At 37.6% G+C, this 25511-nt stretch overlaps 2 protein-coding genes across 3 annotated transcripts in view; one reads left to right on the top strand and one right to left on the bottom strand.

The window, feature by feature from the left end:
- The window catches only part of ADAM12 (ADAM metallopeptidase domain 12), a 181976-nt gene extending 176978 nt beyond the window's left edge, over window positions 1-4998 (top strand). Inside the window, 3 exon segments of the mRNA XM_081912644.1 lie at window positions 55-237; window positions 3125-3258; window positions 4068-4998. Of these exon segments, the coding sequence (XP_081768770.1) occupies window positions 55-237; window positions 3125-3258; window positions 4068-4128 (378 nt within the window). The 3' untranslated portion in view covers window positions 4129-4998.
- A 7618-nt stretch (window positions 4999-12616) lies between these two features.
- FANK1 (fibronectin type III and ankyrin repeat domains 1) overlaps window positions 12617-25511 on the bottom strand; it is a 27842-nt gene continuing 14947 nt past the window's right edge. For both annotated transcript variants that reach the window (XM_081912841.1, XM_081912840.1), the window contains exons 4-11: window positions 22836-22917; window positions 21558-21632; window positions 20483-20548; window positions 17783-17948; window positions 15826-15969; window positions 13084-13161; window positions 12930-12974; window positions 12617-12841 (exon numbers count right to left, since the gene is read on the bottom strand). In XM_081912841.1, coding sequence (XP_081768967.1) covers window positions 12755-12841; window positions 12930-12974; window positions 13084-13161; window positions 15826-15969; window positions 17783-17948; window positions 20483-20548; window positions 21558-21632; window positions 22836-22917 — 743 coding nt within the window. In that variant the 3' untranslated portion in view covers window positions 12617-12754. The remainder of the gene's footprint in view (window positions 12842-12929; window positions 12975-13083; window positions 13162-15825; window positions 15970-17782; window positions 17949-20482; window positions 20549-21557; window positions 21633-22835; window positions 22918-25511) is intronic.

Below are 25511 nucleotides of genomic sequence, written 5' to 3'. Positions count from 1 at the left end.
CATCATGCTTAAACTATAACTGATTTGGTATAATATTGTTTTATGGATCTGCAGAGACATGATCCACAAGGATTGCAACGATATCACACAGGTAATGCTAGCAATCCTGTGAAGACACAGAATACACCACGGTCAAGCCCACCAGAGCGTATTGTCCCACCCCTGTGTGAATTACCATGTCCGCAGCCCACTTCCAGAAGGTTGCTGCCTGCCAGCCCCTCACCCAGATGTGATCAGGTACGTGTTTGTTTATCCGTTTCAACTCTATGGCACCTACAGCCACCATCAGTCCAGAGGAGAACTGGATTGCTAGCTATTTAGATGTCATATTGATTCTTCAAATCACACCACAGAATAGTTTGCTCCATTTTAGTCAATCTCTCTCTGTTGTTATGTCTTTGTTGGTTGATTTCATAGCAGAGTGAAAGGGCATGCTGAAAGGGCGTGTAATTATTGTTCATACCTCCATTCTAAATATTACCATTGACATCTCTTCCTGCTACACCAGTATATTGTGGTACTTTGTGGCATCTTTCTGATGTATATGCTTACGATATGCGTGCCAGGATCGGAATGCCCCTTACCCCATAATTCAAGAACACCCTTCCTGTGGGAAGCTGGAATGAAAGTGTTGCCTTTTCCTATCTGTATTAATTTTTCTAAATGCAAGAAGTGCATTTTTACATGCAGAATCATTCAAACATGCAACCCCCTTGCAGTTTCAGATTGGCTGTACTATATGATGTCTCTGTAATCTGGAGACTGAGTCAATGAGTCAATTTTATTTTATTTAGAGCCTTAAGAGCCATTTAGAGAATAAGGAATTCATGGGAGGAGGTAAATGGCCAGTTAACTCAGCTCTTATCCACCCAGGGAACTGGACTGGCTTTTCATTGCACAATGTGTTCTGGGCCTCATATACTTCTCCAAATCAGTTTAGAGGGGTGATTTTGATAAGAAAAACAAACCACAGGGAAAGAAATATGTTTCCTCTCCCATATGCAATCATGTCATCAAGACTGTTACTTCCCCAATTGCTTAAAATTAGAGGGGAAAATATCAGGGAAAATATTTGCATAGCTGCGTCTGACCCTTTGTCTCTGGAACTCACAATCAAAAGATATATAGGTATTGCAGTGAAGCATGTGTTTTAAAATGTGAAATTGGATATATTGTAACCCTTTTATGTTTCATATCCGAAGACAGTCCACAGGAATTTTATATTGAAGTACTATTTATAACTGCCTAATGTATAAAAACATTTTTTCGTAAGTAACAAGAGCTAGTGGTTATATTGAAAACCATTTCCCTGGCTTACATGTAAAAAACTGACACATTTAAAAAGCCCTCAAAGTTACTGATCTAAAGCTAAAGGAATAAATCCATCTGATCTATAAAGACTTATGGTAACACTCCCTGGGGAAACTGGGTCAGTGAACAGGCCTCCCCAGCACACAGAACTTTAGCAATAATGCAAATGATAGCTCTAAGGGCCATCCTGCAACACATCACCAAAGGCTGGAACCTATTTTCATGTCTATTTCTATATATTGCCTGATTGTACTGACAACCTCACCTGAGGTAGGGGATTGTTCTTCTAACATTGCAATTTTTATCTCCAAATGAAGCACTTTACATGTTGCTGTTGCTATTTATTAACTGATTTATATAAGATCCACTCTCTAGGCAGTTCGCAAACTGATAGGAGTGAATAGCAGCATTTCACAGTTCACCAAGTCAGGAGAACTCTCCACTTGTACTTGTACGTCTACATGTGCAGAACACTCTGATTAATGTCAAATGGATGTTCATGGGGAAGCATGGTGACAGCGGTGGTCTCCACACATTCATTTCATGTATGGAGAGAGTCACATGTATGATATAAATATAATTATACAATCTTTGTTACATAAATGCTCTTCATACTGGAAAACCCCATTAGGTAATAAAATCTTTTCCCTTCTGATAAAACATGCCCCTTTTCCCCCTCTCAAAGTATGTTACTGCTAAGAGCTACAATAATAGAATTGTAAGTTATAAACATATAGTATTTCAGTAATATTTCTTCTCCATATGTTTCAGCTTGTTTTCCTTGTAAAGCCTGAAAAAAACGATGTAAAGTCTGAACGGTTTTCCTCTTGTGAAATCTAGCACCTCTACTGATACGTATTTTAACACCAGCATTTCCTCCTTATAGAATATAATTAAAGACACTCTTACTACAGACTGTAATTTTTTATTTGAAATTAACCTACTTTGAACAATTCAGGCATAGCAACTGAAGAGTGAGTGAGAGAGAGAGAGAGAGAGAGAGAGAGAGAGAGAGAGAGAGAGAGAGAGAGAGAGAGAGAGAGAGAGAGAGAGAGAGAGAGAGAGAGAGAGAGAGATGTCAATTCTTAACAAGAGATCATCAGACTTATCTCTTGGTACCATCTTTCAAAGAAAAATGGAAACAGCATTTGCTATACCTATATTTGTATCCAGCAATAATCTGTTCATATTGCCTAAAAGAAAAGAGATAGAAGAGATCTATGGTTCAATTTGTTGTAAATTTGAGGTGTCCCCATGATAGCTGTACTCAGTGTTTTCTTTTTTGTTTTCAGCACAATGCTAGTGGTCATACTGTTTTCCCTTTTTGAAACAGCAAAATCATGTGGTTAAAATACACTAGAGATTTGCTTAAAGAGATAATTTTGGACCTCCTTCAGAGGGAATCATTTCTGCACCTGTTTGGTTTTTATTTATTCATTAATATTCTTTCTTCTTTGGCGATCACTCGTAGCTGAGTATTGATGTATTTATTAAATATCTATACTGTCCTTCATCCAAGGATCACAGGGCAGTTTATAATATAAAAACACATACCATAGTAACAATGACAATAACCCCCTCCAAACCCTCCCCCAATTTAAAGCACTATATTGTCTCTTAATATTGTACTTTCATTTTCTATTGACAGAAATAGTGAGGAGCCACATAATTTTAATGTTTGTTTCAATTCAAAGCATGATTTGAAGGACTTATGGGAAATAAATTATACTTTCATGACTGAAGAATTATATAATAAAATGGCTATTTCATTAATCTTATAGTAACAATTCTATGAACTTACATTGTATTATAGGAATCTTTCAAGCCAAGTCCTCCTCGAAAACCTTTGCCAGCTGATCCTCAGAAGAACAAATCTGCTCAGTTTAAGAGTTCCTCCACAGAAGTATTTGGGCTTCCAAAACCTGTGCCTCAAATTGCCCCTGTCAGGTTAGTTTGGCTGTTCAGTTGTGCATTTCCAACAGAAAACATGTTTAAGAAATATTATAAAATATATCTTAGAATTGGCTCTTTTTTGTTGGGAAAACTTAGCTCAAGGATACCCAACATGGTGCCCTCCAACTCCCATCAGTTCTAGTCAGCAAGGGCAATGGTCAGGGATGAAGAGTTGGTGGGCAGATCAACATCTGGGAAGTACTGTGATGGCTAGCTTAGTTTCTCACTCACAAAATTGTTTCAGTCATCTAAATAAGCATCTGTTTTCCTGAGCATGTGTTTAGGTACTGCAGTTCTTCTGCAGTTGCTTGTTCTTACCAGCCAGTATATTCCCACGTGGTAAATTTGAGAAGCAATCAGATGTGGTGAGAGGGACTGGATAAAAATTCCCTGAAACAAACAAATTCCACCAAAGCTCTGCCATAAAATATGGGGAAGGGGCTTAACTAATACCAGTTTAAGGACACTAGTATTTATTGAATGATGCTGTCATTTCAAGATGTCAGTACCTCACTGACTTGAAAAAAGCTGATTGACATAAATTACAACCACTTAAAATTATTGTTAATATATATTTTGTGCCATGAATAAAATGTGCATAAAACAAATGACAGTAAAATATTAAGGTGAAGAGATGCCAGTAAACCCTACATGACCTGAATGAATGGAGAGGAATGCTCCTGTTTTCCAAAGAACCTTTAACAATTCCTTAAAGCCAAGATATTTATACATAATTTCTGTTGCTCCACAATTAGCAGGTTTGCTAATTTTATTATTCTGTTTCTGACCCTTTTCTTAAACAGGCCTGCACCTAAACAACCACCTCAAATGCCTAGAGCCTGCAATACTGCCTATATGAAATGACAACATGGAACATCATTTGTATCCTGGAAAGTGAAGACAGAATTTTGCACTATTTTCATCTCCAGTTGGAGATCAATATTTTTATATCAATAGGTAGAATTTTTAATGTTCAAAACCCATTATTTTAAAGAACTCTGAGCTACTGCCTTTGGTGCTATGCTGTGTGAAGGTGGTTTGCTTCTTTGCTCAGGTACTTGTAAATTATTAATTTATATTTAATATTTATTACAGTGCAGAGCACTGTAGTAGATATTGTTTCACCATAACCAAGTTTTCCTAGGAAGGAAGCCATTTTTGTGATGTTTAAACAGTCTTGAACCATCCATTACAGATTTCTCAATGTTTGGTACAAACTCCTCAAAGTTTATTTAGTTTGGACCTGTTCCTATACAGAATGTTGACTAAAGCTGAATTGAAACTTTACTGAAACCAAGAGACAGGTGAAATTTCAAAGGCTAACGGCTGATATTTTGTCAATAGAATCTGGAGGGGAAATATTACTTCTATGGATGGAAAATATTACTTCTAGGGTGTATTTTCAAGGAAGGTTAAGAAAGTAAGTGCCAAAACAAAGAATTACCTACATGTCTAGGTTTATCAGGTCTTAGATATTGGCTCTATCATCAAACAGATGTACATTTTCTGCATAAAAATTCAGATTTTACAAAGTACATGCTTTTCCTATACAACCAGACCTTTATCTTTGTGTGTTGTAACTAAAAATTATAAATGGCCTGATCCTGTGCACAGCAAAACCCTGCTTAGAGGGATAGATCTGCTGAAACAGCACTACAGTAGTACAATACTTAACCCCAGCCAACTTGGTGGTTCAACAAAAGGCTAGTCATTCGCTCACCCATCTGTCGGTGGGCGCCCCCAATCCACTGGAGACTTACCAGAAATCAGCATTCTCATTTTGATGAGAACTCTAGCCCCAAATAAGTTTCTAATATTTGACCTTGGAGGCCACAGCAACAGCTTTCAAAGCTAGTTTCACAGAAGTGTTCACTTCAACTCTAGTACTTGCTCTCATTGAGCAGTTGTCAGATTTCAAGTTATAATCCCACTGGTTTCGATAAATCTTTAAACAGATCACACAAACTATTTCTCGTATTATACAGCGAAAAACTCCTACATCTGCCCACATGTGTCATGTCTCAGTGTTCTAAATCTTAAAAGGCCTGCTATAGCTGTTTGAAACTAACTGAAAGTCTGTATTTCAAGAGAGTATATAGGCTTTCAGCATGTTTTCTTAATTAAAAAAACTGTATATTGTACAAGACAGTTTTAAATTCATTGTTTTTTGTTGGATGTGGTCCATGATTTCTGTGTTAATTGCACTGAAAAGTCTGCAGTTTGCATTCTCAGTGCAGCACAAGGACTATGTGGTTCAGTAGATCATAATTTAGAGATTGTTTACTGGTTTTCCCTCCTCTCTCTCCTGTTTCTGAGCAACATTGCTGTGGATTTTCTGGAAACAATTGGAATTAGAAGAATTTGAAATTTTCTGATGCCCTAGAAAATGTTCTAATGTAGCATGCATATTTTACTTGTACTCAGAAAACAAGGCTATAAACTTTCAAACTGCCTAGCTAGCCGAATCTGTCTGGGCAACAAGCCTCGAAAGCCCAAGCTGGTGGGGCAACTGGGATGGCCCAGATAGAACTGGGAGTCCAGACATGGACTCCTTTCCACCTATACCTACATATTTATGGGGGGAAACCCTGTCATATTCATAATAGTCAATTAGAACTAGCTTTATTCTCCTTTCTCCCTCCCTTTTACCAGTATTGAACAGTTGATATTGGTGATACTCTCATTTCAACCCCTGCAAAAAAAAAAAAAATCCGCTTACATATTCTCTTTCATATCAACATAAAGTTGGCAAATTATTTGTTCCACGCTATATAACTATTTCCAGCACCTAGACCTTTGGCCATTACTCTTGCCTATGCAGTGTGCTAATATCCAAAGTGTCTGTGCTTCTTCAGACAGAGAAACAGAACTTGAAGACCTTTTGTCTTTTTCCAGTAAGTAATTTAACTTTCCCAATTACTTTGCCCTGTAACTAGGCAACCACACAGTCATGCTTATGAACAAAGCAAATAAAATATATCCACATCACAAACAAAACCAATAAAGCAAAAAAGAATCCACAGCAAACAGTTTTGCTCCTGAAGCTTGCATATGATATAAATTATAGTATCAGTAATTACACAACAAGACATTCTGGAAAATGTCAATGTAACATTTATGCTAAATGAGGAGAGTTGCTGATGATGGTAGCACTCAACTTTTTAAAGATAGGATTTGGCATTTCATTTTAAATGAAAGGCAGGTGCTGTTGAGGCTCTTTAAATTACCTTTCATGCATCTTGAGTAGTATATTTTTCTTCACTCCATGTTGTTTCATTTGACTGCCATTAATAGGAAACCCCAACTTGATTATTACTAAAGTAGCATTTTTTTTTATTTAGCAGGAATCAAATCCTTGGGCGTGATTGCCGTAAAAAGATGCTGGGGTTTGTAAATTCCCTTTTTAATCACTACATTATTTTTTTCCTATTCCTAATCATGAAAGAGCTAAAGCAATACTGTTTAAGAACTGAACTGTTCAATCAATGAACAGTCTGTGCTTTACAAAAGGCAAGTGGTTTCACATGAGGAACATAATCCTCCTCTGCCTAGCTCAGTTCACACTATATACCACTGCATGTGCAAAATGGAAATCAGATTGGTAGTCTTTAAATGCATATCACCATGTGGATCTGTAGGTGCTCTTCCCTATTTCTTCCCTATGTTTATCATTTGCTGGGTAAAGAGCGTCAAAACATGCATCAGAATTTGTAACTGACTGTTGCTCTCATATATTTATTACACTGCAAATCTTCAATGCAATTTGTATTTTAATGTGCATCCCCATCATGGTAAAACTAGTCATGCATAAGTATCTTTTTAACCAGAGAGAGATAGGTGCGGCCATATAAGTAGTATATGTCAGGACTAAAGATACAATATGCTAGTCAGCACATAATACAAAACAGTCATAATATTTCCACAAAGGATTGTAACATACCTTTTAAATAGGCAAGATTACTTCAAAGCTGAATGCAAATACTTATGTTTATTAGCCTAGGTTTCTCCTGAATTTCATGGCAGCTTGCTTTCTCTAGCTGTTTTTGTATCTATCAGCTTCCCCCACTAGAAAATGCTTTTAAACCTCTTATTGTGATGTGAGCAAGGGGAAGCTCTTGTTGTGGAGTCAGCAAGGAGAAGCAACACACGGTGTGTTAAAGTGGTAACCTGCCCTAAGACATATTGGTAAAGAGTGGATCAGAGATCTAATTAATTAATTAAGCATTTTAAAGCAGCAGCTGCACTTTTCAAACAATTTTGCGTTATTAGATAAGGTCATGTATGCTTTCATTACAGTGAAACCAAAGGCAGTCAATGGAGTCCTGAAGGCCCATTGCTTTTCAGTGGAGTTAAATTGTTTATCTCATACATGTTAAGGCTGATTCACACATACATGTTTTCCACTTGATTTATCATCACTTACCAGTTCTTCACTCTCAGCCAAATGTATGAATTGTCTCTGATGAAAGGTATTTCACTTGATATTCTGTAACAGAATTGATATCGTGTAATAGAATTTTCCTATCTGTGGTGATTAATCTGTGATGGCTTAGTCACTAATATTACTGTCAATAACAGTACTGTCAATAACATGAACCTACATTCTCTTTAAAGCACGGAATTTATTTTGATAAAAATATATTTAACATTATAATGTTAAACAGATTTAAATTTCTATGGTCTACAAGCCATCACCCTGATACAAATCCATATGAAATTCAATGCACAGAAAAAGCTCTCATATCACTGTCAATGTTAATACTGTGCACATTTCTTTTGTCCCTATGGGCTGGCACATTCAGCTGAAAGGAAAACCATTTCATGTCAGGGAGCTTCTGATGTGATTTGGAAAAAAATATTGGATTGGGGAAGCACACTTCAGTGGCAAACACGATATTCTTTCTCGACTTTAACATGCACAATAGATTTCAGTAAGCTGAGATTTATGTGTCAAATAATGACATAAAGAGCTGCTTATACCTAGTCATACCATTGGGCCCAGGACTGCTTGTTCTGACTGGCAGCAGTTACTTCAGGACCTTTCCCAGCCCTTCTTCCAGATAATTTCCACTGAACCAGGAACATTTTGTATATAGAGCATGTGCTCAGTCACTTTGCTAGGGCTGCTTCTCGATTTACCTGTATCATGAAACCTTAGGCCACTTGATTTGCATGCATTGTAGTCCTCCTAACAAAATCAGGTAGCAATCCAGAAAAAATAGATAAAAACAATTATGTCTCAAAGGAAAGTTGATTATTCTCCTACAAAGTAAAGTCTGCTGCAGTGACTGACTTGCCAACCAAGAAGCTATGATTTTCCCGGCAAAGTCGAATAGTATTCTCTCTGTGTGCGTCTCATGGTGGAGGGAGGAAAGTGATCATTGCTACACAGTCATTGGTAACCACAACTTGTAAACATGGATGACATAGCAGATAAACAAATAATTAAACCCAGGAATGATTCAATGATGAAAAGAATCTGTTAATTTTTTGAGTAGCATAGTTTAGTTTAGAATGATTTTGTGAATTATCAAATATTAGACATTGTTCTCACAGAGCAATCACAAAATATTGACTTGGACGAACCTAGATGCCTTTTCTACTTTAACTCCCTGTCCTAAGACTAGGATATGCCATAAACAGAGCAGGCGAACCATAGAGCAAAAGAGCAGCAGCTGACTCAAGCAAATAAGCAAAAGTCATTATAGTAAACTGGCAAAAGGAAAAGTTCACTAGCCAGTCTTACCAAGATATAAATTACTTTCCTGCACTGTGAGCAGTCAGATCCTAGGTATTACCTAAAGACATCTGCTAAGTGTTTCATAACACTTGCTGCTTTACTGCAGCTTGCTTATTTGCAATTCTGGATGAGCCAGGGGAAGGGAAAGACTCCCTCACCCCCAACATAGGCCAGCTGCATGCTCTCAGTGCTAGATTATGGCCAATAGTTTTAGTTGTGGTAAAATGCTGGTAAAAGTTAAACTACTTTGAACCATTACAAGACACGACAGAACAGATTTTGAGCAAGTCTTGAAACAGACGAGAGCCTCTTTCAGTTCACTGAAACTTTTGTATATTTCTTAGTATAATGATAACTAATTCTCTCCTCAGTCCTGATCTTTGTCTCACTGGTAGGGTCTTGCTTACATTACTCCAAACAGAGATGTCCAAAGTTGTTTCAGAAGCTGTTGATTCTGACCTGTCGCTGCATAATCCCTGAGCTCCAAATCAAACATCGCCTCAGTCACAATCTTCTTAGGCAGCCTTAGGCAAGGCACTTCTAATCAACTTAAGCCCTCAATATAGGGAGGGTTTGGGGAACAGCCCTACAGGAATTACCCAAACTACACTGGGTGTTTTGAATGCTAGATAAATGTTAAGTACTGTAATTAAATATTACTGTATCAATACTGTTGTTTAAATGAACAGAAAATCCCAAGTTCTCTTCCACATCCCTCCTTGTTCATAATTTTGAATTTTGCTTACATAAAACTGAGAACTCCATGTGCTTCCACATCTGTTGAATATTTACATAATTAATTTGAACGTGAAATAAATATGAGTCAAGAGCCCCTAAATCAGGGCTAGCTGACCTGTGGCCCTGCAGTTATTGCTGAACTACATCAGCCCCAGTCAGCATGGTCAAGGATGGTGGGAGTTGTAGTCCATCAAGAACTGGAGGCCCACAGGTTAACCACCCCACCTTAAACCATCAGATATGCTTCTTCCTCAAGTTAGTTTAGCTTCTAAATAAGCTCTCATTGCACACTCAGAGTGAATCAAGGTGCAAAATTAGTTATGTTGCAGGTTTAATCAGGCACATATGACATATTTTTGCATTTTTAACTATTGCCATTTATAGTAGGTTTTTTTATGTAACAAAAATGTTCTTGGAATTATACAATTTGATTTACATTTCCTGATATATAATAAAATAATAAATTTGTTAATGCATTAATGGAAAAAAACACACCAAATGAACTTACCTAGTAAGCCAGCCTGGGAACCTGTTAAAGCGTGGGGTATACAGCCCTTAAATAAATCTGATTTGAATATCCCTTCTAAGTTGTAATCACATGCAATCATCACAGGGTAACTGTACCAATGTAATAAATAGTCTTTCTTGCTCAAGATAATGCAAGTAAACAATTTCCTGTATCATCCTGGGAAGCAAAGACATTTCAGTCCTTTTATTCTTCTGTTATACTTTACATTTAGGTATCTCTTTTAGCATGAAGCAGGCATATAAAATGCAATGTGAATTGCCATCAGGACTGACTGAACAAAAGGTGCTATCACTCTTTGCATTAAGAGTAGCAACTGATATTTTAACTGCTGATAACCTGATCCTTGATACATTTTCATGGAAGTTAAGTTCCATTAGCTGCATTCAGTGGGACTTTCTTCCATGTGATGTTTTAAGACTGTGGTGATAAGACTGTTAATTGTAAACCATTTAGCACACTATATATGAATATTAGAGTGACATAAGCCATTAATTTTTATGAACCATACCTTTATAATGCTTTCAGTTAAATGTCAGTTTGCTAAAACTTTCTACATAATGCACTGTGTAACAGTTTGTCTTACTTTTATACACTTTTTTGTAATGATTATTGCAGTAACATGTTAAGAGCCTATAAACATGTTTCAATAACAGGACAATCTATTCGCTATTAAGTATTCTGTATTAAATAAACAGTAAATACATCCTTAGTTATGTACTGATTTGTGTTTTCTGCAATTATTAAAAGGTTTTGAAAATGGAATAATTTATTGAGGAAATAAAACTTTGAATACTTTGTTGACCAGGTATGGGACAATTTATTTTGTTTGCAAAGAACGGGGAACATTGAAAATAATGATCTCCTAAGATTCTCCTGGATGTGCTATTAAGACTGCAATCCTATACACACATACTTCCCAAAAAAGTTGATTTCCTCCAACTTGTGTACTTACTGCAAGCAAGTACAGCGTCAATCATATTATTAATTATTATTATTATTACTATATTTAAAAAGCTATGTTGATGGTTCTGATGTTATCATAAGTCTTGTGTTGCTCAGAAAGATTAGACTTAACTCACATAAAACAGTGTTTCTAGAATGGATTTTCTGTTACTCTGTTCAGCTTTTTGTCATTTAGAATCATAGAATTGTAGAGTTGGAAGGGACCCTGAGAACCATCAAGTCCAACCCCATGCAATGCAAGAATATGCAGGAATGCAGGAATATGCAGCTTTCCCATATGGGGATCAGATCTGCAACCTTGGTGTTATCAGCACCATGCTCTAACCAACTGAGCCATTTGAACCAGCTTGTTTCACTATCCTCACGAACTAACATTCTAAATTCTTTCATGTGTGTTTATGTTCCGAACAAAAACTGCAGTAATTGCATGTACAATTACTCTGAGAGAATCTGATTTTAATGAGCAGCTTGCTGTGCATCTATGAGGTGGCCAGGAAACTTGGACAAATACCAATTTCTTACCAGACCAATATACTATTGGCATATAAAGTCCTTAATGGCATTTGTTCCATCACTTTGAACTCACACTTTTCCAAGTATTGCATAAAATCCATTCTGCATTTGCAAGGAGTCCATTCCTTTAGTGTGGCAGCACAAGCCTTAGGAATTCAGGGTCACTCTGGCAGAATGCCACTCCATGGACAGTGGCTTATTCTGCCCTCTCCCAATTATCTTGCTACCTACTTTCTGCTCTACAAAAACCAGTTACACTGCACAAGGACATCCAAAGAACTTAGCATTGGAGCCAAGCTAGACGTAATTATTTTATTACATAGTATGCCCAGGCATCCTTGGGATTTTTGTTTTTTAATATATAACTGTTGGGGGGGAGTCAAAATGGGATCAACGTATTTATGGGAGTAAAGCTACCTTTGGTCACAACGGGAGATTTCCCCCCATTATGAATCACAAGAGAGAGAGAGAGAGAGAGAGAGAGAGAGAGAGAGAGAGAGAGAGTACACGCATGTACACAACTCCCACTGGGGCCATGGCAGAGACAAAGCGCTAAGCCCCACCTCCTATGTTGTGCTCCCAATCCTGTTCTTCATTCCCCCGCCCTGGCCATTTGGCCTACTATGCCACCTATTTATTTATTGAGAAGCCATGCATTCCACAGCAAACTACATGATAATTTATGACATGTTCTAGTTTTGCCCTTAATGTCAGTGACTGCTGCTACTCAAGGGCATGAAACAGGAACAGCTGCTAGCATGAGAACAAGAGGACAGAAGAGCAAAAAATAGGATCACTGTAAAAACTGACCATAATGAGAAAATAATGCTGCTAAAATGTAGATGAATTTAAACGCCAGAGAAAAATGCTGGAGAAGCAAAGTTAGCATTTTAATCAAGGCACCCAAGAGTGTGTAACAGCTAATTAGGAAAAAGGAAAACAACTAGGATTTAGTCCTTGTGGCCTGACCTCCTTCCTAGGTAAGATAAGGCTTCAAATTGTCTGCTTCACACAATTGTAGTAGAGGATGCAGAAGAATCCACGTTCACATTACTTAATTGTCTTTTCCTTTCTTCTATTATTGAAACCACACTCTAAAAAAGGGAAGAAAAGTAGCAAATTAGGATAAAATGCTTAAAGAATAGAAATCAGGAAAAGAGTTCAAGTAAAAGATATCCATACCTGTCTGTTCATGCCTCTAGCCATTTCCAGGGCACCTTTGCCAAACTGAAAAAAACATTCCCCCCCCCAAAAAAATGTTAATTTTGTTATTTTAAACAGTTCTTGGATGTGTGTGTAAAACAGGTACTGAAAAAGCTACTCTTACTACTCTTACCTCATTTTTAACATCAGGATCTGCTCCTCTTTCTAGAAGTAATGCTACCAATTCTTCATGGTTATTTAATGCTGCCACCTGGAAGTAAGGTTAGGGGGAAATTATATATGCAAAATGTATATATGTAAAATTAGGGCGAAATGATATATATAGTTGGGTGTTTGCATAAAATAAACTTGTTCTCTTATTGGAAATATTTTTGGAGAAAAGAAAAATTGGCACCTTTTTCTTCAATGAAAGCCAACACAGATTACCTTGACACAATGCAAAGATTACTCAATATTAGAACACCATCCCAAATTTAGAAATAAACTCCAAACACTGTTGTGTTCCAACTCTGAAAGTTACTATTTGAGCAATCTCCAACTGATGAGAAGTAATTGTCAAAGCTACTACCACTTCTATGAGGAATTGGCATGGTATCACTTTAAAAAGGAAAGTAACAAATGCATCTTCATTTCTGGTACTGAGATACACACAAACGTATCTGACAGCCCCATAGCTGTGTGTATTTTGGAATAAGAGCAGCTAGAATGTTAACAGAGGGCTGGGTTGGTCTATACTCCTGACAGCTAGGGTCTGTGCTTTATTTATTTTTAATTTTGTTGACTATATTTAAATATTCTCTTGACAATGTTACCATCAGCCAACTACAAGTATGCCAAACTTTTTAAATAGCTTTCAAAATAAGTTTAAACATGGCCTAGCAGGCGGAACTCAAGATCTAAGGGCCTTACAAATCATTGCATGGGGGTGAATCTGTGCACTTAACAAGAAGCTGCCATCAGTCATAGCATCCCAAGTGTATTTTGCACAACACACTTATAGCAGTGTACAACTGAAACAACTTACATTTACACCACTGAATATCAGAGGTGGTATTAAATGCAAGTCCCACTCAGAGTAGATCCAACCAAGTTAATAGACATTACTATCTTAATTTCAAAGGGCTGACTGAGTAGGACATAGGGGTTGTGTTCAGTTTTACAATGAATTTTTATCATTATATTATCTGTCTAGTTTAGGTTTATGCACACTGCTTAGCATTGCTAATGATTAAGTGGTATATAAATGCCTTACATAAATAGTAAAACAGTGTACGTGATGATCTTAAGCTATATAATCCTGACCAGAATTTTGCTTATAGGAGCAGTGATAGTCGAGAGATTTGCTACAAGTCATCTGTGCACTGCTTCAGTATGTTGAACTTCTCTAGGCTCTCCTGGAGTTCTGTCGATCTCTATCCTCTATTGCAGCATTGAAGTCTGCCTTTACATGAAGGATCTGAATATTAGCCATTAGAGCTTGGTGATAATACACCTGCTTCTACAGATCACTAAAATACCATCCCAAACACCTGTTTGTAAAGGTAGAGAAGTACTTGCTCGCTCTCTGTGTGTGCTGACTGGAATGAAAATGTTAACAGAGCATTTTGATCTTTATAGAATCTACAAATACAAATGCAGTACTTCAGAAAGATGAATTTCCAAGTATGAAGGAATAAGAGGGCTCATCCTATTAAAGAAACATTTGAATTTGCTCAGACTATGTACTTCATTTCATGCACCAAACCAGGAACGAGATTGTGAGATAAAGTGCCTTAATAAGAGAAATCAAAGGGGAAGTGAAGTGTTACTTTGCAAATCCTCCTGTCATCCCAATACAGGTAAAAAGGCTTCTAGCACAGCCACTGCATTCTGTGGGCAAATTAGTAGTGAATGAAAAAGGACTTGTCATCTGTGCAAGAAAGGCTTTCCATAACAGTAAATATATTCCATGGGGCAGGGAACAGTATGGAGCACTAGTACCTAGAAGCCTTTCTTAAGTAGACCTCTTGAAACAGCACCATATCAAAATGTTTCATATTGCAGAAGAAAACTAGTGGAATGAGCAGGTAGTTCTCAGGTAAACAGATAACCAGGTAAACAAGCTTCACACCCAAACCCAAATTATACCAACACAACCTTGTTGAAGGGCACAGGCAGGGTTAATAACTCAGTTTCATACATTACATATCTTTGAGAGCAAACAGTGGCGTAGCGTGGGGGGTGCAGGGGGGGGGCCGGCCGCACCGGGCGCAACATCTGGGGGTTAGGGTTAGGGGGCGCAAATCCACGGGTTAGGGGGCACAAATTACCGGTACTTGCCTTGCCCCGGGTGCTGACAACCCACGCTACGCCACTGAGAGCAAATCATCTAGCTGCCTCATTCTATAGTATACAAGTAAGTTCAAAAGACCTTTCTAAGAGCAGACAAAAGTTTGAGTATGTATGTATTAGTGCAGTTCCATGGACTGTTGTGCAGACCACTAGCAGCAAGTCTAGTGCAGCCCCACATTGTATTGGTGGCAGGAGTGGATGAACCTGTTGATTTCAGTTTCTTGTTTTTTCCAGTCTTCAGTTCACCTCATTTTTGCATCTGTCTGTGAAAATTTGTGTACATTTTGGTGCATTTAACCTAATATACACGTTTGCCAGCAATTTTCCTTAATATAAAGCATTTTTGTGCACACTTCTCACTAACATATGCTTTTTACACAGTTGTTTTTTTAATTGGAGACTTGCACCACAAAAACCACCACGTATAGTGTATATAAACTCTAGTGCACTACAAAAATATTGGGGGAAAGTGTACAAAAAGGGGAACTCTGGATTTGGGGTTGCTTTTCACCCAGCACTTTTCCATGAGGTTGCAAAGTGTATTCCAAAATATCCCAGCACACTGCTTAGCAGCAGAGCATACCATGAGAGGTGTCTTGCCATCCTTATCTTTTGCATTCACATCAGCTCCAGCGTCTAGTAAAGTTGTGGCCACATCTGCTTTTCCTGTTATTGCACATAGTCTCATCAGCGGAGTCCACTCCAAGCCTGTGTCTTTAGGATCAATCTGTCAAAGAAAGGATGTTCTTCTGATACTTGAAACATGAATTCAATGAAAATTGACAAGATTTCTGTTCTGTTGAATACTTGCTGAGCTTATTACCTATCTTCAGCATCACTCTTTCCTGCTTGTTCCAGCAATTTATTTCTCATGCTGTGCAGTTCTCCATGCCTGGAGCAGCCTCCTTAGCCCTTTCTATATATTAGCCCAATTCATTCTCCCACTTCAAAATCTATTCCTTCCATAAAATCATTCCTAGTCCACTTGACATTGTCAGGGCCTTCTTCCGCCAGGTAACCAAATTCAGTCTTATTTTACAGACTCGCTGGCCTTAATACAGCTTTGCTTTTCAGTTTCATCCTCTCCATTTTATTTTGATTGAACACTTCTTGGCAAGGAGGGTGTCATTACTGTTATCTGCAGAGTGCACAGCATGCTGCTGATAGAAGTAAAGTAATAGCAACAGCAGTGGTAGCATTATTGGTCAAGATAATGCCCATTCATTCCATATTTTTAACTTACAATTTACATTTATTTCCCTGTTACATTGGCAGGTGTTGCACTTATAATTTGTGTGTTTGTGTTTTTCAAATTGACCCTAATATAATATTTGATGTTCATTCTGTATTATAATTCCTAATTTATTAGTTCTTCCAATACACTGGGTGGAATCAAGTATTGTACAAGCAGACTTCCACTCACTTTACTTGACTGCAGTTCCCCAATACTCTAAAATTCTGTCCCAGAGGGTTCCCAACACTCCAGAGCAGATTTTGAGGGTATACAGGAAGCTGCAGGGGGGTAGAGATAGGGAGGTAGAGTCCTATTGTATGAGAAGAAGCCCACCCTGCCCATGAAAAACAGTAGTGGATACAATCCAATAATGTATATATTCAATTGAACTTCCTTATCCTGGTTTTAAAAAATTATTTCAGGGATCATCTTGTTGGTGACTCCGACAGCAGGGGAAAGTTTGCCTTTATCTACCGAGAACAAATGGGTCACACGATCAGAATTCACCAAACTTTGGAAAATAGATAGAGTATGTTCGATGTGAGGGCAATCTGGCTGCGACATCTGTCACCCCATTGATTGCCAGGGTTGATTCGGCTGATCTGGCTGGTTTGGCGGGTGTCCCCTCCCTCCCTCACCGCACCATGTGCGTCCCTCCCAAAGCTGTGTGCTCGGTGGAAGAGGACAACCATCCCAGATAGAAGGAGTGTACCGTTCTTCAGTCAAGGGTATACAATAGCTGCGCTCCCCTGCTAGAACCTCCAAACAAGCTCAAGGCCCTCCATTCTTCATTGCAGTCCTCTGGGCCTTTCAAATGCCTCCCCTGAGGGCTGGAAAATCCTTAGGAAAGGATGTGGCACAGAGGAATACAGTGTAAATGATAAAAAAAATAGTATAGAAGCAGCTTGTCAGAGTGGATAGCTTTGTGGGGCTCACAGAAGATCACAGTGGGGAGGACAGGATGGGAAAGTCACATTGCACAAGTGTCTTTCACTCAGGCACACACTGGATTCAACCAAAATTTGTACTTTTTTTTTCAATCCTAGTATATATTTATTTGGTCATTTGAATCTATTTCACCATGTATCCTCTTACATAAACAAGATTAGTTTCAAATACAATAACCAATGACTATTAAAGTTACGGTATATACAAGCTTTTTAAAGCAGGTAATGCCATTTCTTCATAACTTTGAAATTATGGCAACAACTGGTGCAGCATTCCATAATGATTAACAGCACAACTATATACAGTGGCATGTACACATCTGATAAACTGCTTCAAAGTATGCAGATGAACACCATACCTGACAACCATCCTTGACCATCCACTCAATAACATCGACATGTCCTCCATCAGCAGCCCAGTGCATAGCTGTACATCCTCCAAGATCTCTGGATAACCAAGAAGCTCCTTGGGATCTGAGATACTTAGCAATGTCCAGGTGACCAGCATAACAAGCTATCATTAAACTAAGGAAACAAAAAACCCTCTACTTATTAAAGTAACATAAAACATTGTTATTTTGCAATTTCTAGAACTGAAAATTAAGTCCTGTTTAAGTGAGCCACACCTTAGTCTAAATACTCTTCTAAGTTGGTTAATTTTCTGTTAAACACCATTTTATGACTGTACATTGCCATATTATATGACCCCTGATATAATCACTATTATATTACTAGTAAAACTGAAGCCTACATAAAGTATATGTAAACAAGCTATTAGAAGAACTTATTCACAGTGCTAGAAGGAAATGGTAGTACAAAACCAAAACACAATATCCAATTGTCCAGATGGAGAAAATGGGCTGATAATTGTAAAAGAAGCCTTTATATATATAAAATAAGGGCTTTTGTGGAATGTATAACTGGGGTTAGCAAAAATAGCCAAAGAAAAAACTAAAAGAACATTTTCCTAGTAACTGCTAACATCTGCAGTTCAGTGTGTATCACTGAGGATTCTGTTGAATCTTTTGAGACATTACTTCATTTTAATATTTCCATAGAGAACAAAATCCTAGACATCAACTGAAGACACAACATATTGACTTCAGTGTAAGATTTACGATTTCCCAACCACAGAACATCAGCCAACATAACCAGGGACATCTAGTACCACCTATGAAACACCTTTAAAAGCAGGCCTTTCAGATTAACTCAAAATATCATCGGGAAGAAAACTTGCATGATTTTGTGTAGATATCTAAGTGATACTAGAAATTAACCTGCTCATAGACCAAGTTATTAAAATTTTTTATTGTTATTCTATGGATTATTGTATCTTATTTCTTACTGCTGCTCATATGCTGACATATAACTGCTGTAATTCTGTATTTTCCTCTGATTTGTCTAGACTCCTTTTTGGAGGCTTTGGACAAATTTACTTTTGGGAAATCACCATACTTTTGTGTTCAGGAAGATTCTTTTATATATACTGCCGATACTTTCAACATGGTACTCTCAACATAGTACAATCCACACCAAATGCCAGGACCAGAAACTGCCCGATTAGTTTAGGATTGACATTAGACTGCCAAAACAGATATGAAAGACAAAGGGCTGGCAAATGAAAAGTTAGTAATTAGTAGGTGGTATGTCAACTGATCAGCAGCGAGTTGAGGCTAGAGGTGGTCCAGGAAAGGCTCTGATAAGGACGTGTCTTGAGGAGATAGTAAAGTAACTTTATTTATCAAACTAATTCTGTCAGAAATTATTTTTTAATAAACAACCCTTGTTGTTTATTAAACACTTGGGGAAACCCAACAGACACTATTATTGATGTGGGCCATAAAATGAGTAACTAGCCCTGGTTGGACATTCTGCCTGGATAGGGTGTATGCCAACCATACTCCCTATAACCCCATCGCTGCTTGCTGAGTCCCTGACCTTCTCAGGCTGAAAGCGGAAGGTCTAAAACGGGGCTTCTATCTGTATTTGTTTGAAGGAGAGAAAAAGGAAGTCCCATTGAGCAGAAGTTCATTCTGCTGGCTGATGAACACGGTTCACTTGCTAATTTGACTGGTTGTCCAAAATTATATGTATCTATTGGCTTACTTTACTACTTTAAAGTCCTTCCTGGTCAGTAAGAGTGTTGCGTGCACTAAACAGACTGAATATTTAGGAAAGAGCACAATGGCCTTTGCATACAAAAGTGGTATTTAAGGAAACAAACAACTAAAACAAATTTTAACAAGCTTCACAGAATAGCAAAAGTACAATTCACTAAATAATGGAAATGCAAATATATCTCATGCTATATATATGAGCAGTTTTTACGATGTCATACACTGTTATAACCAATTTCATAATTTATTTTCATATTTATTTAATATACATATATATACCATTTGATTGTAAAAAACAAACAAACAAACAAACAAACCAAGAAACAGAACCCAAATCAGAGTAGTGTCAGTAGAGGCTGTCACAACCATCACTCCCATTATAAATGGGCTGCAGCCTGCAACACCTGAGAAGAGGGAAACTTGTTTCTCATTTCAGTTATCAGCCTCAGCCTAGTCCATGTGTGCCTCTGAATGCATACCTTTACTTTCTACCATTTAAATTAATGGCTATCATTCATTCCAAGGAAAAATTGAAGTACCACACATGGGTAAAAATTTAGGGTTTATGGGCTCTAAAACCAATCCCTCCCCACAAAATAATAATTTTAATCTGCTTTTTTTTGCTGCTGATCACAAATGTTGCACCCATGCTGTTCCACATTTTACTGCTCCTCCATCCATGTCATGTTGTGTTTCCCATCACCATCAAGGACCATGTAGTAGACCATATAGTAGAGAAACGATGTCAAGCTCCGATGCAGACAGTATCCCAGTGAAATTTCCTCCCCCATGGACACAGGTTTACATTAAATGGACACAGGTTTACATTAAATATCCCAGTGAAACTTCCTCCCCCATGGACACAGGTTTACATTACTTTTTAAGTCCACAATATCAACATCTGCCATGTTATATGATGAGGCAATGTACTGCATTTATTACCTGTCTTTCCCACTGGCATTCTTCCGGTTTACATCTGCTCCATTTTCTACCAAAATCTGTGCAAGTCTAGATAGAAAACATTTGCATTATATTATTTTTCAGCAACTAGCAGCTTGCCAGGACATATAAAGAATATTCAGTTAGGGTGCCAATTTCAATGGCTGCTATAGTAAGAAATTGTTATGTGGCAAACTGACCACTGTCTTCAAACCATGTGCAAATTCATATGCCACACTGAAATTATTTATCAACTAACAGCTTGCCTTGTAAGTCAACTATAAACAATACAACTATAAACAATAGCAACTGCTGCAGCAAGTTATCCCAGTCTAGAATATAAAGTTGATGTGATCCATTGACTCACTAGAGTACTGTACAAAATTCTGGTTTCAAGCCAAACTTTGTTTATAATTAACTAGGTAATTTTGAGCAAGAGCAAGTCACTGTTCTTCAGTCTTAGCTCTCAGTCTACAAAACAAAGAATAATTATTCATTGCACTGTGGTGTTATGAGGATGAATGTGAAAGAACATACTCTGAACACTAAATAAATTATCAGTTTCAGGCCTGTAGCTATAAAATAGTATTTAAGGAATGAATTGGGGAAGGGATCCCAAAATTAATACATCTGAAAGAAGAGGTGGCCACCTTCTGCAGTTTTGAAGACTACTGTTCTGTCAGTGATTCCAATACCCCATAATAAAATTGTTGCTGTCTAGTCAAACATTCACAGTAATGAATCATATATGCCCAGGCATATCAGTACATATAATTTGTATAAATACATATAATACATGCAATATGAAAGAGAGCGAGAGGAATTGAAGTGGGGAATCTTGTTACTTATTTTTTTTTGCTGGGGAGGGATTAGGTAGTCAGTGGAGGGCCAGATAAAATTGGTTTGTGATTAGATATTACAATGGGTCATCAATCAGCTATCACTGAATTTCAAGCAGATAATGGCAGCTTCATATCACACACACCCCAAACCACGAAACTAATGAGAACTATAACTGAATATTCTGATCTGTACAGAGTCTCATACAAGAAAGGTAAAAGAAATATTACAATACTACCTAGTATATCCTTTTTGTGAAGCCACCATCAACGCTGTAAATCCTAGTTTATTGAGTGTATCTACCACCACTTGCCTTTTCAAAAAAGAAAAAAGTAGACTCATTATTTCAAACATTTCCATCACTACAGTTCTTCTCCAATGTTTCTCAACGTACGTAGGTGCATATTCTGCCTATTCATCAGTGGTAAGGATCCATTAAAGTTGCCACCACTGTGTACCAATGGAGGAGGTGGGGGCACAGTGTTCTTACTTATAGGCTCTGCAAGATGGCAGGAAGCTATGAACCTACTAGGTCAGCACCCTGCAGTTATGACCTGCTGACAAGCAAGTAGACTGGGCCCCTGACATCATGGCCCACATTTTACACCATGCACTGGCCAGTTAGCTGCACAATGCTCATATAGTAATCTTCATGTCTTTCCTGCTCACCTTGCAGTGCCCAACAACAAGAGCACCGAGTCTGCCTTGATTTGTGCTCCTCAGCACACAAGTTCATGGATCATTGCTGCCTTTCATAACATAAAAGAATTATATGGCTTAGATCCAAGAAGCACAGTATGTTTTTTTCCCATGAAAGGGTACTTTTATGCTCCCATTTCTGATATCAACCTCTAAATTCCCTGAAAAATTATTCCCTAGGATTGAGGACCTTTTGCAGCGGCATTTTCTGATAGAGTAGAAGAGTCTGGATTTGATATTCCGCTTTATCACTACCCGAAGGAGTCTCAAGCGGCTAACATTCTCCTTTCCCTTCCTCCCCCACAACACACACTCTGTGGGGTGAGTGGGGCTGAGAGACTTCAGAGAAGTGTGACTAGCCCAAGGTCACCCAGCAGCTGAATGTGGAGGAGCGGAGACGCGAACCCGGTTCCCCAGATTATGAGACTACCGCTCTTAACCACTACACCACACTGGCTCTCAGTAGTGTATCACTAGGAAAGGGAATTGTCAGTTATATAGAATGCCTGCCTTCTACTTAAACAGGGGTCAATGTTATAATATATGTGTGCATGCGTGCGCGTGCGTGCGTGCACGCATCTATATATATCTATACACACACGCACACACACACACATATTAGCACCCATTTCTGTAATAGCATAATTTGCAATTAGAAATCTATCACATTGAGCTTAACATATAAGCTTAACATTAATATTTAGGTGACAGGAAAAATGACACTTTAAGTCAGAGCACAATTTGTCGTGCAATTGTCATTATCTTTCACTCATTATTACACAGATATGAAGATTTTAAAAGGTGAATCATTTCTCACCTTCCTTTAAGAATAGTAAGGACTTGATCGACATCATTTCTGCTAACAGCACGATGGAGATGGTCTCCACTCATTGGTTCACCTGAAGAAAACAATGCATGAAAGCAGGATGGATAAAAAATTGTTTTGCTGGTACTCTGTCAGCTATTAAAATGCTGTCAAATAAGTAGCTTTCACATTTTTCAGAACAGCATCTGGACACCTCCCAGGTTCCTAAATTAAACAATAGACCTTTTATCACTGTTTAGCAGAAAGATGAAATGTTTCAAAGGTGACTTTGAAATCTGTTTTTTTTATATATAAAAAAACAACACAAAAAACCCAGACGATTGTTTATTTATTTTTAAAACCTGGGCACCATCTCTCAAATAAACACTCATGAATAATGACAACATCTAAAATATTGTGCGCACTGTTGAGTCTCTGCATTGCAAAAAAAGGGGGGGGAGTAGCAAAAGGTGTTAGTGAGGAAATCCCTGCTTCAAATCTCACCTCAATCACAAACTCCTGAGGTAGCTTTAGGGCTTAGGCAACCCATTAGTTCTAATGCCTTCCCCACCATCTGCAATATGGAGTGGATAATAATATTGGGGTTGTTGTATGAATAATGCATTTGGACAAAATAGGTGTATGCTTTTATTTCAATTTATGTTTATAGCCCTTTATTATGTCTTTGAGGAGACCTTTTCTATTAAGGACATGCTGCTCCCATATTGACCATAGTTTACCTCTATGACAGTTCTCAAAAACAATTCTTTGGGTGTGTAGGAGCAAATAATTAAAAGAACCAAAAGCTAAGAGAAACAATTTAAAATGTACAATCATTCTCTCTTTGAAGTTATATTAAAATATATATGCAGTACATAAAACTTTCAGACAAGAAGCTTAAGGTTGACAGAGTTACTCATTAAAATTGTGTCCACACAATAAATGTGATTACTGGATAAACAAAAGGAATCTGGATAGGTGAAGGTCATGCTTTTGTCTTCTGAAATAAATCCTTCATAAAAAGGTATTGGGTTGCAGATGAACAGAGCAATGTATTCCAAAGTGGCTATAAGAATTTTATTTATGAAACTGAAGGCTCTATTGAAAACTGAATAAATGATGAACTCATTGGTGAAGACATTCTCCAATTAACAGGCAGCAGCTGTTTGTCTTTCTATTTTAGGGACCAATTGATTAAAATTGCACGCCTCATTTAAACAGGACTTTCTTGTATTTTACCTGAGGAAAAAAAGAAGCAGCATCACACCCTTTTTCAAAGTACTTGCATTCTGATGTATGAAGGCTTTTTCCAGCTGAATGCAAATGCTAAACCAAAAGAGACATTTTGTTTTAATGTGCATATTCCTAACATGCACATTAAAACAACGAAGCTATGAAATATGAATATGAATGGATTTGGATATTTACATATAATAAAGCTGTGCATTGTATAGGAAAATCCTGGTTTTACAATTCAGATTGTTATCCAAATCCATTATGCTATTTAGAAAGCAAACATTATGTGAAGTGCAATATTAAAATGAACTATGAACATGCCAAACGCATAACATATTTTTAGATAATGACGGGCAGAATTCTTTCCAATGCTTTCTTTTCCTGAGGAAAATTTTCCATTTCATAAACGCATTAGTAACAACAAATGGATGCCAATTGCTGATACAATATTTGGCAAGCTTTGTACATTCAAAGTGTTTTGCTTTGTTAACTGAATGTAAGTAAAATAAGCATGCTCAATTAGATCACTCTCTAGGTATCAGAATTTTTTCCAATGCAAACTGAAATGTTTACCCTAATTTGCATAGGATTATTTCCCAGATCCCCGCCCCGCCCCGAAAACTCACACCGTTTTCAGAACAAGGTTTCAATTCAGGAATGGCGGCCTTTGAACAAATGTGAGCATGTTATATTAAGATGCTAACGTCTAATGGCTTCTGGTGGTTACATAGGAAGCTATGGCAAAGGGATTCAGCCATACTTTCACTAAAATGTTCTAGGTATCTCACCATGGGCTAGAGCACAATGGTGAATCAGTTGCAAGCTTTTGGCTGTGAACCTATTTGATACAATACAGAAGTCTATTAATTTCAACAGGATAATTTACTCCCAACTCAGGGAGTGTGGAGAGGTGCATGGATTTCTTGGGGACTGGAATATACAACACTCCTTTCTTAACTCCCGGGACAAGCAGTTCTGCTGCCAAGAAGCACGCTTCTTACTAGATATGTATCTTCAAAAGGACACAAAGTGGTACATGTTGTTCCTAATGGCTGGATTTTAGCTAGCCACCCAGATGTAGTGATTCATTGTGGGATCACCACAGAGAATATTTTTGCAGATCGAATTCCTAAATAATCAATACTGTCTGGATGCCTAGCTCAGTTCATTAAAGAACATGGAGACTTTATGAAACTGATGAGGTTTCTTTTCCTGTTTTTTAATTTGGGCAGCCAAGGACTGAATAGCGAGAAGACAACATCAAAAAAGCAAGCAAACATTTTAAGATAAGGGTTTTTCCCCACTTTAGATAACAGTGAGAAATAGCAAATGCAAAAGGTCTAAAATGTATCCCAAAAAAGATACTGCATAAAAATGCTTAATTGAGAGCAGTGCTGTATGTTAAATTTACTTAATAAACTTCTGCTTTCCATTTAATAGCTATTTTCATTG

The sequence above is a fragment of the Podarcis melisellensis genome (genome assembly GCF_964234715.1).
Source record: "Podarcis melisellensis genome assembly, chromosome: 5".
Classification (NCBI taxonomy): Eukaryota; Metazoa; Chordata; class Lepidosauria; order Squamata; family Lacertidae; genus Podarcis; species Podarcis melisellensis.
Note: the sequence above shows the minus strand (reverse complement) of the source record. Positions and strands in the feature narration are given on the sequence as shown.